This window comes from Bidens hawaiensis, unplaced genomic scaffold (assembly GCF_021521415.1).
Source record: "Bidens hawaiensis isolate Kalapana, Puna unplaced genomic scaffold, B.hawaiensis_p1.1 tig00003047_1, whole genome shotgun sequence".
Classification (NCBI taxonomy): domain Eukaryota; kingdom Viridiplantae; phylum Streptophyta; class Magnoliopsida; order Asterales; family Asteraceae; genus Bidens; species Bidens hawaiensis.
Window position 1 is genome coordinate 18,239 of NW_027491164.1, and position 15,649 is coordinate 33,887.

The following is a 15,649-nucleotide window of genomic DNA, read 5'->3' on the forward strand; positions in this document are numbered from 1 at the left end:
ACAAAAATGCCCCTAATTCCTTCTCTCTCTCCTTCCCCCGATTCGCATTGTCTCCTTATTATTCCAGTTTTAATTTAAGGAGACGACGAAAACACAGGGGAGGTGGAGGCCATATTCTTTCTCTAAATTCATCAATCAATCATAACAAACACAAATACAAATACCCACCAAATTTATTTTTTCTCATTCAGGTCCAACAGGTGGTTATCTGCATGCACCCCATTTTAGATTTTATTCAATTCATTACAGGGTTTTTTTTTTTAGTTTTTTTGTTTCAATCATCGCCTTCAAATTGGTGATGTAATTTAGGAGAATCCCATAGTATAATGTATGCTGTAGGGAGGTTAGGTAGTTATATAACCCGAGGGGTTTCCACCGTCTCCGGCCCCTTCCACCCCTTCGGTGGGGCCATAGACATCATCGTGGTCCAGCAACAAGACGGTACCTTGAAATCCTCTCCTTGGTACGTTAGATTCGGCAAGTTTCAAGGAGTTTTGAAGGTCAAAGAGAGGGTTGTAGACATTAATGTGAATGGCGTTGCGGCCGGTTTCCACATGTATCTCAACCCTAAAGGGGAGGCTTATTTCCTAAGGGAAGGCGTTGCTCCCGAGTCAAAAGCCCACGATTGTGATTTTGGTAAGTGTCATTCCCTTATTTCCCACAGTGGCGAATCCTTTTCTAGAACTTTAGGCTTTACTCTTGAAAGACAAGCTCTTAACGATCATCATTTGTCGCATGAAGATGGTAAGTCTGCTGAGATTGCAGCCGAGCTTTTGGAACGCAAGTGGTCCACGAATTTCAAGGAACATGATAAGTACGATGGGGAGGTTATGAGTGGAAAACTTGAGTCGACTTTGGTTTTACACGAGGAACACTTTGTACATAAACCAAGTGATGATAATGATACTGTACATAAACCGAATGACGATAATGATACCAATCATTTTGTACATAAACCGAATGATGCTGATGGCAATGTGGTAATTTGTGAAACTCGTGACGGTAATTTGGGAAACAGTGGTTTAAATGAAGAACTAAGTTGCACGGAAGTTTCATGTGCTCGAAAAGAAAATGTTCAAGACGAGAAGTCAAACGGGCAACTACAACGGGTCATGCTCAAGGATGTGGATGAAAGAAGTCTCGGGTCGGATCGATCTCCATGTATATTTGATCGGGATATTATTAAGGGGAGTCTTAGAAAGTTTCCAAGTGATAGTGATATAATTAGAAGTTATAAACTTATGGAAGGACAAACTTTACCACATACTAAATCACTGCCAAATGTTTTGTGTGATTTTAATGGATTTGATTCTTCATATTGGGACATGCTACGAAAAGATGCTACACGGATCATAAAATACGGGTTTGACCAACCGCTGTCGAAGAATGGTAAGAATGTTTTTTTTAAGTTATATGATTTTATATATTCAAGTGATGGATTATAAGTTTGTGAGTGTGATCATATGCGAGTTAAATTTTGTGCCGATTTCGACCCGCTTATAAGGAAATGGGCCTTTTGGGTTGTGTTTTGTTGACAATGGGTTACATGTAAAAAATTAGCTAAGAGGAGAACCAAATGTCACTTTAGGTGTATTCAAATGGTTACAATTTCATATATCATTTTGTTTAAAATATATTATTTTATTATTTAAAAAACAAAATAAAGGGGTATAAACGAGCTAAGCTCGGCTTATTTTAGCTTTATTTAAAGCTCGAGCTTTACTGGTGAGTAATTTTTCAAGCTCAAGCCTGGCTGGGGCTCTACTGGTTTGTTATTATTAATTAATTAATATATATACATTTATAATGATTTTGTGCATATATTTTAGTTATAATTTTATATATATCATAATACATATTATTCGCTTACGAGCGGCTTGGCTCGTTTACACCCGACCCGTTTTGGCCTTCACGCATATTTACTCTTTTGACCCTCCCCACCACCCTCTAATTTTCACTTATTTCAGGTGATATATCAAATATGGGTGATGACACGGGTAAAAGCTGGAGCCTTTGGCCCTTTGGAAAATCAAAAAGTCAAAGACTGTCTCAAAAAGAACAGGCGTGTAAAAAAGATCCCGACCTTGATAACGGGTCAGAAGCAGGTAGTGAAAAGGACAACTTACCAAAGTCAAAAAAGATTCATTATTTTAAAGGGGTCACACCGACACCCGAAGAATTACAGTCTTTGAATCTTAATGAGGGTAAAAACACAGTAACCTTCAAGTTTTCAACCGCAGTTCTCGGGAATCAACAGGTTTTGATTTTGTTATTGTTTTGTCGTTAGGTAGGCTTGTAAATGAACCGAACATACCCGAGCGAGGCATGCTCGTGTTCGTATTCGTTCATTTAATTGTTATTGTTGAATGTAAACGAAGGCAAACGGCATAACAGAACAAACACCAATTAAAAGTGAGTGGGTGATATTATAATTTCTTAACACTAGATTAAGCTGTAACAAGCCTAGGAAATTTGAATGAGTATATGAACGAACAGAAACAAACAAACTTAAACAAACCTAAATTAACGAAAATGAACTTTCACAAACATGTTGAGGAATTGGGCATGTGCTAATGCTCGCTCTTTTAACTAAATGAACAAAAATCTTTGTTCATGTTTGTTCGTCTATTAAATAAACGAACTTCCAGCTGAATGGTTCATGAACGATTCACTCAACGCTTGGCTTGTTTATAGGCCTATCATTAGGTGTACTTTGATGTGTTTTCTGTGGGTTGTGTGTGTTATATGCTCATAATATGCAGATACTATTCAGGTTGATGCAAGAATATTCTTGTGGAGGTCGGATACGCGCATCGTGATCTCGGATGTTGATGGAACAATCACCAAGTAAGATTATGTTTTATGATAAGATAGGAAGATGTGGGTCCCAGGGGCATTTTGGTCATTATATTTGCACTTAACAGAAAACCTAACAAAAGTTAGTGTTAATACCCAAACTAGTTTCAGAATTAATACCACGAACCCCAACCATGCAACTTTACGATGTTAGTACCCTAGCCTACCCAAACTCGTGTCATGATTAATACCACGAATCCCAAACATGCAACTCTACGAAGTAGTACCCAAGCCTGTTACTTTGCTCAAATCACAGGGACCATCTGTGTAATTAACTCTACATTTTATGATAAAGATTTTAAATAATAGTTAGACGCATGAATTCTTTTGCCTGGTTATGATTAAAAAGCAGCGGTCTTTCTCAAATTAGGTTGAATAATGGGTAAATATGCCATTTTGTTTTACGTAGAGGTGGTAAACAGGTTGTGTACATCGGTTGACAGGACGGATTCAACACGACATGGCACACGTATTCGCGGGTTGAGACAAACTAGACCCGGTTAACCTGATTTTTTTTTGTATTTTGCATATTAACCTGATATGAACCTGAAAATCATGTCAGGCACGTGAACCCAAGCATGTCTCACCTATTCGCTAGTTGACACAAACACAGCCCGTTTAACCCGACTTTTTTTTTTATATTAATACGATACGAACGAACACGACACACATATTCGTGGGTTGACACAAACATGGGCCATATAACTTTGAGTTTTTTATTTTATACTTTATTTTGCATACTCACATGTTGCGAACCCTAAAATCATGTCAGACATGAAACCGTACAAGACAGACCTATTTACTGGTTGACACATATAAGGCATGTTTGTAAAGAATTTTTATCTTCTTACATATTAATACTAAAAATGACAAATTTTACATCAAAAAATACAAATGTATATAATAAATTAAATTTACAACTATAAAAGCATATGCTGGTTTCTCTTTTCTCTTATGAATTTTTTGCATAATATACCTGATCAGGTTAGGTTATGAAACAAACCACATTTGTTTACAAAACTATTAAATAAACGGGTCAACTTGAAACTTACCCAAACCCATTTATGTAGACTAAAGCCAAACCTGTGAATTTCATGTTTGGTTCAAATCGTGTTTTCGTGGCTTTATTTTTTTTATTTAAAGAGGAACCAAAAATCTCCTTATTTGATATTATTTTGATCTTGTTTTCTACAGGTCAGATGTTTTAGGACAATTCATGCCTTTGATGGGAAAAGACTGGTCACATATTGGTGTAACAAATCTCTTTTCGGCTATTAAGGTTTGCATATGTATATATTTAATCCTATTAAATACGTTCATAATAATCAGTACGAAAATAAGATTGCCGCTTTTATTTTCTTTATCAAGGGTATTTTTGAATTTGGACTAATAGTCAAATATACTATTTTTCTGGGCAATTGGGAATTTGGGATTTGGCTTAAAAAGAATCGTGTCAAAATGGGTCAACAAGTTTGAAAGTCAACAAAAGTGTATTTTAACATATATGACATCTGACACCCTAAATCATTATAATCAGAAATTTATATTAGTATCACATCCCTACACACTTTTATAAGAAAAGCAAAGCTTGAAAGTTTGCAAAAAAAGGTGTTTTGAGTCAACCTGACCCGACCCGTTTCAAGTGGTACCAAAAACTAGATTTAACCCGCACTCGTATTCCACCTCCACCTTCAAGAGGGAGTAATCGAGCCTAGCCCGAGCTTGTTTAAGTTTGAGCTCGGCTTGTTTAACTTACTAGAGCTCGAGCTTGACCTTGCCTCGTTTCGAGCTTTATTTCTCAAGCTCGAGCTCGGCTCATGAGTTGTTTTTCAAAGTCGAGCATGTTTCGGGCTGACATTTCTATTATTTATTAAATAATTTTTATACATTTGTATTTATTTTTATATAATTCTATGGTTTTATATTTTGTATACAGCATAATATGTATAATTTAGATACTTTTTTGCCAATGGGATGGTGGTCCATTGACAAAAACAAGGCCTTTAAATGCCTGAGTTGGGAGAGGTAGGTCTTGGGTTCAAGTCCCACAAACAACAAGAACTAAAAAAATTCGTTGTTAAAAAAAATTAGATATTTTTTATTGCAAATATATATGTATAATAATAATTGTTATATAAATATATATTATATATTATACAAATAATAGGCTTTTAAGCTTGCGTGCCTACTCGAGCTCATTATTTGAAGCGGGTTCGGTTATTAAACAAGCTTATTTATAGGCTCAGGCTCGGTTAAGCTAGGTTTGGTTCGAGCTTTTATTGAGTTGATCTCGAGCAACTCACGAGTGGCTTGGCTCATTACACCCTATTCAAGACATTATGGTTTCATTGTGTTTATTTTATGTCATAGGAAAATGGATATCAACTTTTGTTTCTTAGTGCTCGGTCAATTTCTCAAGCAGATGTCACCCGGCAGTTCTTAATCAACCTCAAGCAAGACGGAAAGACTTTACCCGAAGGCCCGGTTGTTATTTCTCCCGATGGGCTTTTTCCATCACTGTTTCGTGAAGGTAAACAAAAAAGTCAAACATTGACTATAGCAAGTCATATGAGTTCTTCTTTGACTTCAAAATTAATGTTAGTTAATTACTTTGGTAAAAAATGATGGATATATATATTTATTACTGCATAAACATTGGTTAGAATTAGAACCTGATTTACTTGTTTATAGATTATGAATGTGAATTGTACGAGGCTTGACTTTTTGAAGTCAAAACAGAGTCTTAGAGTTTATTCTTAATTTTGGCAGTTATCCGAAGAGCACCTCACGAGTTCAAGATTGCTTGCTTGGAGGTTAGTTGTTAGGCTGTTAGCTTTTCACACACACACACACGAGATGGCAAGACGGGTTGATTGGGTAACAGATTCATGTTAAAATGGGCCAGGTTTAGTACGGACCTGGTTGGGTCGGCCCACTAAGTTTTTGGTTAATTTTTATTAATTACAAATGTGTTATTATAATCACATAAACAATATTATTACAATGGAAATCTAAATCTTTGAGTAACAGAATTAGGAGGTTTATGTTTAAAAATAACGATTTTGGGTTTGCTTTCGGTTTTGCTGTAACCAAAAACTGAAAAAATCGATTTTAAGTAATATATAAGAAATTATAATATGTTATAGCCCAAAAATTTTAGGTTTAATAATTAGTTAACAATAAATTTAGGCCGAAAATCATTACTTTGGGCCATTTTATTGGCCAATCTTTTTTTTGGCTCAAAAGATTTAGGCCCAAGTGGTAAACCCAATAAAACTAAAACCAAGTCGAACTCATTGTAAAAACCAAAAACCGAACCCAAAAAAACTGAAACAAAATGGCTGTTAAAAAACTCAAAAACCGAATTTTTAGTTTTTGGTTCAGTTTCAACTGTCTGATTTTTAGCTGAATTTTTCTAAAATTTACAGGATATCAGGGTGTGTTTTCCAGCCGATTGGAACCCGTTTTATGCAGGCTTTGGAAATCGAGACACTGATGAGTTTAGCTACCTTAAGGTGGGAATACCAAAGGGTAGAATATTCATCATCAATCCTAAGGTACAAATTAATTAACTATTTACTAATAATAATTAAGGGTTTTAGTTTGTTTGTTAAATTAAGTATGTTTTCATAATAGGGAGAGGTGGCTGTAAACCGAAGCAACGAGACAAAATCATACAATTCCATTCGTTCAATAGTCAATGGAATTTTCCCACCCAAATCAGAAGAACAAGAAGAAGAAGAAGAAGAAGAAGAAGATACACAAAAGGTTTTTATATATTTTTTTAACACATTTACATGAAAATGGGTCGTAATTTGACCCATCTACGAGGAAATGGGCCAATTCAAGTCATATTTTTTATAATGTCTGTAAACAAACCGAACGAACACGAATGGGGCATGTTCATGTTCGCTCGTTCATTAAATTTAACTGAACATACGATTGAACACGGGCAATTAAACAAACTTGGTTTTCTTGTTCGTGTTCATTTATGTTTGTTCACTAACAGTAATTTTAAACGGCTGCACATAATTGAACATAGATAACTGCTGAGGCTAAAACATTATTAAAACTAGACTAAATTGTAACGAGTGATATTTTATTGTCATAAATTTAAACCCCGAATTTTAACGGACGCAAATGATATATGTGAATATATACACAAGCAAACCTAAACATGCATCAACTAACAGACATAAACGAACGTTCATGAACAAAAATGAACGAATGAGACAGATGTTCATGTTTGTTTGTTTAGTTAAGTGAACGAAAATGTTGTTCATGCACGTTCGTTTATTGAATAAACAAATGTAAACGAACTTTCTGTCGAACGGTTCATGAAAGGTGCAATTTGTTTACAAATCTAGTTCAAATCATAAATAGGTCAAAATTTATCTAAGGTGCATTCAAATGTTCTAAATCAATATATTTGAATCATATTATATTATTTTTTTAGTACTATAGTTTCTAAAATCATATTTAACATAATTTTTTTTCTCAAACTCTAGTCTATACGACGTGTTATACAACCCTCATGTATGTTTCCAGGACGACTGTAACTAATGGAACTTGTAGAAACTTCTACCCGAGTGCGTTGGACCATACATACGATAAGAGATGGAGCTAGGTATTTATGATATTACGTTTCGGGGCTCAAATGTGTGGATAGAATCATTGAGAAAACGAAACAATGTAATGTATTTATAGTTTATACTCAAGGAGTACGTGATGTAATGTAATTATATACCCTAGAGTTGCTAGCATTTGAACTTATGATATTGTCTATCCAAAATTCAAACTAACTAGCCATTTGCCATATAGTTAGAAACTTTAACTTGCACATACATGTTACTAAAAACAAAATACTAAATTACTAAACTAACGCACGCACAATTTATTAATGATTAAAAACTTGTATGATTTGTTAAAGGGTGGTTACATTCAAACACCACCCATCTGGTGTGTAAATAAGTCTATACGGTTCGTGTAGGGTCTATACGAGTCGTAGAGCCCTATCTTATTAACATATTATGGAGGTTTACGAGCCGTATAGGTTTTCTGGCTCGTATAGCCCACTTACCTTGTCTGACCTATACGAGCCGTATAGGCCGGGTCTACACGACTCATATAGACAACATGCCAGCCTGTACTTACCCTGAAACGCTCATGTTGTTCGTAGGTTGTTTGATTAGTATGAAACAAAATATTTACTTTTATATTACGTATTTCTATTTTATAACCAACTTATATGTTATTTTTAACATTTTGTAATTTTAAAGTAATCTCAAAGTTATCAAAAAAAAAAACATATACGAGTCAAACAGACTCTATACGAGTCATATTATATGGCTCGTATATGGTCTATACGGTACAAGGGAATAAAAGTTGACACTCCTGACCGAAAATCACTTGACTCCGCACCTATACGACTCGTGTAGAGCCTATATTAGTCGTATAGGCTCTCCTGGTGTTTGAATAACTTTCCCAGGTGTGTGTATAACCCAAGCCTTTGTTAAAATGTTATTTATTGAGCAGTCAACTTGAGCCTTTACCGTCCCTCAACGTTTTACACTTTTACTGAAGATTAAAACGATAACATTCTATTGATGAAAATGACAACACGCTGAAACCCGGGAATCCCCCCACTATCCGCCAAAAGCAACTGTTGTGATCCAAATATAAAACCCTCAACAAACCCTCTCAGCTGGATAAAGGTGTTCTTAGGATATTTCATTTGTCCCTCAACGTTCCCTTCCCTTCGTAATGTAAGAACACTAATTTAGTTGTTTGTTTTGTGGTTTCAGTTTTACAATAGTTAGATATACATTTGAAGTAAATTTAGAATGGGTAATCCCCAAATTTTCTATTCTAGACTTAAATATCAAAGAAATGTCCAAAGTTTACAAAAGTTCCAAATTGTCCACTTTTTTAATGTCACCGGCGAAAGTTTTCTCGACGAGGCGACGGCTTTGTTAGCCAATCACAAGCTTCCACATGTCCGGAATTCTAGTGGCACAACAGGTTTTTGGTGGGTTGTGTTCCCAGCGGGCCGATGGTCTGACATCGGTCAAGGGGAAGTTTTTACTGATGATTTGTAGTAAAAAGTGTTCAAGGTTAAAGCATTCGATAGCTACGGAAAAGGGGGAGTCTGTTAGTGTATGATTTGTTGTGCATAGCCGATAGAATAAGTTAGAGATCGTCTAGTCTTTATGTTAAATGTAATATGGCCATTCGCTATGGATTGTATAGCGAATTGGTTCATTCATTATAGACTAGGCTATTCCTTAAGTTATGAGCCCATTCGTTATGGATATATAACGAATGGATGCCCACTCGTTAAGTTATTCTCCATTCATTATGGATACATAATGAATGGGTGCTCATTTGTGATGGGAATACCCATTCATCAGAGATGTTAATGAATGGGACCTAGGCCTATATATGGGCAGTTCCTATTCACAATTGAGTAGAAATCTGAGCCTAAATTATTCAAGTACCGTTACCGTGCCGAATTCTCTATAGGATTAAGTTATTCATAATGTAATCACCATTAACGTATATATAAAGTATCTGTTTAAAGTATCGTCTCGTGTGTACGTAACATATTATGGAACTGGATCATGTTTGCATAACGTTAAAGTAACGTTTCCACAATTGGTTCATGAAACAGCCTTTTGGTTTTGATGTTTCTTACTATCCAGACGGTGTTTACCATTTAAAATAGGCTCTTTGTGGTCTACACCAAGCCCTGAGAGCTTGGTTTGGCAAGCTTGCTGATCATCTTACAAATAGTGGTTCCAAACAAGGAACTGTGGACTGTACTCTTTTCTAGAAGACGTCGGAGAAGATATGCTCCTTGTCCAGATTTATGTTGATGACATTATATTTGGCTGAACAAACGACAAGCCACATAAGGAATTCAAAAAGTCGATGCAGACCAAGTTCGAGATGAGCTCGATGGGGGAGATGAATTTCTCTCTAGGGTTGCAGGTTCAACAGTCTGAAGACGGAATATTCATTCATCAGACGAATTATGTGAACGATGTCTTGAGCCGATTCAAGATATATGCCTGTAAATTCCCTTCGACTCTTCTTCCCGTGGTTCACAATTTGTCACATGGCGAATTGGAAGATACCGTTGATTAGAACCTTTACCGAGGTATGATAGGTTCTTTAATGTATCTAACTGTGTCACGTCCTGATATTATGTTTGCTATTTGCTTGTGTGCCAGACATCAAGCGAGTCCCCAAATGACTCATATGGTGGCGGTAAAGCGTATATTTCACTATCTGAGGGGTAATCCTGACATCAGGTTATGGTATCCCAAGGTCGATTGAATGATCAGGTTGTTCATGAAGATGTGTAACGAGATTAAATGTAAAGATATGTTTTCTTTACCTGTGTTGATGGATAACTGATGACTTGTTGTTGATTGTTGATAGATTGAACCATATCATATGCTAGTTAGATGATCGAGATGATTACCTGGAGTTGGTTACTTTGAGGGGGATATCTGATACGAGAAGTTTCGAGTTATTGGTTTGCTTCAAGAGACTAAAGATCTGTCTATCCGCAAAAGCCCGAGAATCATTAGTTAGGGGGGAGTTTGACTAATGACTATTTGTTAAAAGTATTCAAGGTTAAAGTATTCGCTAGCTACGGAAAAGGGGGAGTCTGTTAGTGCATGATTTGTTATCCGTAGACGATCGAATAAGATAGAGATAGTCTAGTCTTTATGTTTAATGTATTATAGTCATTCGCTATTGATTGTATAGCGAATGAGTCCATTTGTTATTAGACTAGCTATTCATGAAGTTATGAGCCATTCGTTATGGAAATATAATGAATCCCATTCTTTAGACATAACGAATAGGAGATCATTCGTGATGGGAATACCCCATTCGTTGGAGATGTTAACGAATGGGGCTTAGGCCTATATATAGGCAGTTTCTATTCATAATTAGGTTGAGATCCGTGTCAAAATTATCCAAGTACCGTTGCCATGCCGGATTCTCTCTTGGAATAAGTTATTCATAATGTAATCACCATTAAAGTATCTATATAGTATTCGTTTAAAGTTTCATCTCGTGTGTACGTATCATGTTTTGCAAATGGATCCTGTTCGGATAACACATAGTAACGTTTCCACAGCTACCTGTAAATTTCACCATTTTGCTTAACCTCAAGTTTCGTGAATGCACCAACTGTCGTCGTTTTGGTCACCTCTTTATCACATGTTGTGAATTCAACCAACCCATGGTTCCACTATTTACCTCACCTCTTACCGAACCCCAAACTTTACCTTATGCTAAGCCATTTACTCAAGCACCCCCAACTATGAGAGCTTTTTACAATTGTGGAGATACTAGTCATTTTCGCAATGCATGCCCAAGCCTCGCACACATGAACCAAATTCCATCTTAGCCAACGCAAGCCACTCAATATCAATCTTACCAAGCCCAAGTCTACCCAACCCAAATCACTCAAGCCCAATTCAACAAATCCTAAGTAAATCAACTTCAACAAATCCAAGCTCAAACCATCCAAGCAATTCAAGCCCAAACACATTAAACAAATTCAAGCCAACCAAATTCCAATCAACCAACCAACCTCAACTAACCAAGCTACTCAAGACACTCTAGGTCATGCGTGTAGCAGCAGCGGTTTCCAATTCTAAGTGTCACCTTTCAAGAATACATGCTACACAAAATACGTCAATTTTATTTTACTTTTCTAGTTCATTTAATTTTTCTTTTTTTATCCATTTTAGTGACTCTAAATTTTCAATTTTGTTATGAATTGAAATATATGTTTATTTATGTTTGAATTCAATGTCCTATCTATTATATCGGTTATTGCACAAATTTATTATTACACAATTTATTTTTACAATTCAAGTGGTCTATGACCGTTTACTTACCGGGACTATGCACATGGTAATGTACACGGTTATCTAATAGCAACGTATTTGTATCAACAACTACCTATGACCAATAACGTTTTGGTTTTCGAGATTGGGACTATGAATATGTGTTGTACATATTTATCTAATAGAAGTCACATGTATAAATTTCATTTCGATATTATTACATAGCTACCCCCATTCCCCCAAAACTCACCTCATTCTCATGGTACTCTTTTACCCATCCGATTTTAAAATCTTAATTTCAAACCTCATCTATTATTATATTTCTTTAATCATGTGATTTGTTTGCTTATATGGATAGTTATTCATGAATTTTGTCGTCGTCTCCAATATTTCTATGCATCAAATGTGTAAACTACCTATTTAACTTAAAAATTTCCTCCACATATTTAGTTCATTACGTTGTAATTACTTTCGATGGTTAACTTTAACTATTTTGTATTTTTTCAAAGTTCAATTTCTAGTTATTTATGGTCATCAAATTTCACACTTTTATTTAATTACATTGTTTTCGATTAAATAATTTCATTTAAAAAAAGCATTTTCCTTTTTTCGAGCCCGCACAACGGGACGAACTATGTGCATCATGCGACGATCTAAATAATTTGAGTGCACACATAATTATCAAAGTCCATGCCATGGAATTCATAGTGAATACGGTTGTGTGTCTTAACTCAGAACTTAGGGTGATTTTGAACAACGATACAAATATCGATGTGATAAGGGCATGGTAGATATGCCGCTAGTACGTCCTATATATAAGTGTCCTTATCGTATTTTCCGTTTGTAGCATTGTTCGGGCCACTCAAAGATATGCGTTATTTTGACTATAATAATAATAATAATATGTATTTATGAAAATTTCTCTCTTGACTCTTATTTTTCTTCCTTTATGTTATGTTTTTCTTTAATTTCGGGACGAAATTTCCAAAAAGTTGTGAATTGTGTTACATTCATTATTTTTCAAACCCGAAGCCCAACCCATTTATTATTTTATTTAGTTTCATTTATTATTCAAACGTTCGTTATTAAATAAAGTCTATGATTTAATATTTTATGTGGTTATTTATTTTGTTCTGCGCCACTCACATTAGTTTCGTTTATTTGATAAAACATTAGAACTTTTGAGTTATGTGCAATAATACCCCTCTATCTAGGGACCAATTAGCAAATCACAATTTCAATTCCCTCATTCTCCTTCCCTGCACCATCAATACCCACCATCCTTACCATCTTTAAACCTTAAAATCCGGCCAAAAATACGAAAATGATTATTAGCAAATAATTCTTGATCCTAAACTAGTCCCATCGACACCTTAATCTAGGAAAACAGTGACTAATTGACAGTTATGGATTCGTTTTTAAAAACCTTAACAAACCGGCCTAACTCGTCCCTAATACATTATAAATACACAAATAAAATGCAGTTAAACCCCACCACACCTTCCTCAAAACATCACGACTCAAACCCTAACTTAATTGCAACTTACGATCTTGTCAAGAGCAATATCGAATTAAAGTTTGAAGCCGTAACCCTAGTTCATTGTTCTCCACCTTGCCATCCTCATAATCGGTAATTAAAATATGCGTTTGGTTTGTTTTTATCCAGCAAACGTTAACCCTAATTCAGTTTTTACCAACTTTAATCAATTAACCTGACTGAATCCTAGGTTTTGATTTGAGGAAGAACAAAAACTGGATGCAGTGTATTTAAATTATCAGTTTCACCATTTAACAAATTAAAGTGCTGGCCTAATGGCCAGTGCACGTTTTTTAACGTGTGAACCGGCCTGGGCCATGGGTTCGAGTCCCCCGACCTGGTATTGAATTTTAATTTTTTTTATCAAATTTTTTTATATTATTACATTTATATAAAATTAAGTGAACATTACCTTGATAAACCAAACTCCGGATTAATGTATTTTTGTTGTTTTGAACATTTATTTCTTAATTAATCTATAGCATATATATATATATGTATGTATATAAATATGTGTTTTTGTGTGTGTGTATTTTATAATATTTTATTTATTTATCAATAATTATTATTTTTTTATTTATAAAAAATAAATGCAAATTAATAATAATAACAACAACAATAATGATAATTAAACTACTAATATTTTAATTTTACTTCAAACCCTAAAATCCGTCGCAAGTCTTGATTAATTATTTCCTTTATAATTATCAATTCATTAACAATTAGAACTTTTGTTGATATATCCGAGGAGTTCGACCGTTTCTGTCATATTTTTTTTATCGCCATCGCATCTTCGTTAATCAACTCGTTATGGTGAATTTACATACCCCCTTTTCCATCTTTTATATTTTGGGGGGTAGCATGTATACCTTATTCACTTTTACTGATGTTTTATTACCACATCTATTTAAAAAGCAATTCAATATTATGATTAATGCATGCTCTTTGATTATGATCTATGTGTTTAAATGTTTATTTTATGTTTGGTGGTTGGTTTATTTTATTTTTGGTGGTTGGTATCTTATCCTCATATATTCTCATCTAATATGATCATACATTTACCCAAGTTCGTTGATTTTGTATCAATATGAACGGGCCCACATCTATTTAACTTTTTACATTTTCATAAGATTTGCAATGCTCAACATTTACACATGAATTTTAATTTACCTATCTATATATATAAAACTAAAACTTATGTATTCTCATCAACATTCGTGTTGACAAACTCTATTTTTATACACGCTGCAGGTACAAGTAATCAATATTGTTCAAGACCGAAGATATTAGTTTTACGTTACGTATTTATTTAAAATACAAAAGTATGATGTATTTGTTTTTGTTTATTGAACTTGTGTACTTGTTAATGTTTATAAAATTAAATATAATTATTGTCCAATCAATACGTTACGCACCGGCATGTTCCGCCGCCTTTGGTGGGGGTGTGACAAGGAAGACCCTGACATGAATACATAGTATAATTCTGATGAAGGGATTCCCTTTTTCACAACTGAGCATTATTAAGCAGCTGAGGAGTGTTTAAGGAAGGAAAAAGAAAAGAGTAAGGGTAAAGAGAAGGACAAGGATCATGAGACAGAACAAGCTTCAGATGGTACGTTCCAGTATAATGCTAAGAAGATGAATTAGTGGATCTAGACATTGCGGTATGCTAAAAAACACTACTTTCAATTCAAAGCCCTAATTTCTGCATATCAAATGAATAAGTTTGTTGCCATGAAGATTGTGAAAGGTGATATTGTTTCGTTGATGTACGTGTCAGAGCTTAAGTTTTGTACTGTGAAATGGGACAATCATATTCAGTATTTCAGAAACATTACTGATGTTATTTCCATGCCACAATGGTATGTTTGTACATTGGCATATAGACCATTCATGAATCGTTGGAATTGTGCAATTAATGGATTTGTTCTATCATCAAATTGTTCACGAAGCAAATTATGGGTTTATTTTTTTCAAGCCTCAGATGCCGACAAGAAAGTATGTCGATGAGATTGATTTGCGCACCAGGTGGAGATAATTGGTGCTGAATGTGAAGCCGCCTCATACGTTAAAGAAAGTCCCTTTGAAGACTTTACCTCGAAGTCTTTATAAGAGATTCAACAGGTGGTACTATGATGATATGACGGGTGAAGCCTTAATTGTTTTGGGTTCTGGCGCGAAGACAAAGTTTATTCTTATATGGGATCTGATGTGGCTGGTCAATCTATCTGAGTCAGAAAACGACGTGTTATTCAATAATCTGATCAAATGGGCACAAATCAAAGACAATGAGCTAGCCATGCAATTCCAACTTCTTGTTCGAGTTTTTCATGCTTTTGGAATTTATAGATGTGTCGATTGGAAGACCAGAAGATTCAAGATGTGA

At 34.9% G+C, this 15,649-nt stretch overlaps 1 protein-coding gene across 1 annotated transcript; it reads left to right on the forward strand.

The window, feature by feature from the left end:
* The first annotated feature begins 263 nt into the window (after positions 1 to 263).
* Positions 264 to 15,649, forward strand: LOC143622139 (phosphatidate phosphatase PAH2-like). Its single transcript, XM_077093372.1, has 10 exons — positions 264 to 1,389; positions 1,968 to 2,257; positions 2,774 to 2,847; positions 4,051 to 4,135; positions 5,227 to 5,386; positions 5,626 to 5,669; positions 6,285 to 6,413; positions 6,493 to 6,624; positions 15,004 to 15,125; positions 15,388 to 15,649. Exons 1-10 carry the CDS (start codon positions 327 to 329, stop codon positions 15,647 to 15,649), a joined length of 2,361 nt encoding a protein of 786 aa, XP_076949487.1. The 5' UTR covers positions 264 to 326.

Excerpts from the sequence above, each read along its gene's own strand:
- LOC143622139 (XM_077093372.1), top strand. The coding sequence starts at position 327 with ATGTATGCTGTAGGGAGGTTAGGTAGTTATATAACCCGAGGGGTTTCC. Across the intron at positions 5,670-6,284 it reads TCAAGATTGCTTGCTTGGAG|GATATCAGGGTGTGTTTTCC; the intron begins GTTAGTTGTTAG and ends TAAAATTTACAG. Across the intron at positions 15,126-15,387 it reads GTTATTTCCATGCCACAATG|GTGGTACTATGATGATATGA; the intron begins GTATGTTTGTAC and ends GAGATTCAACAG.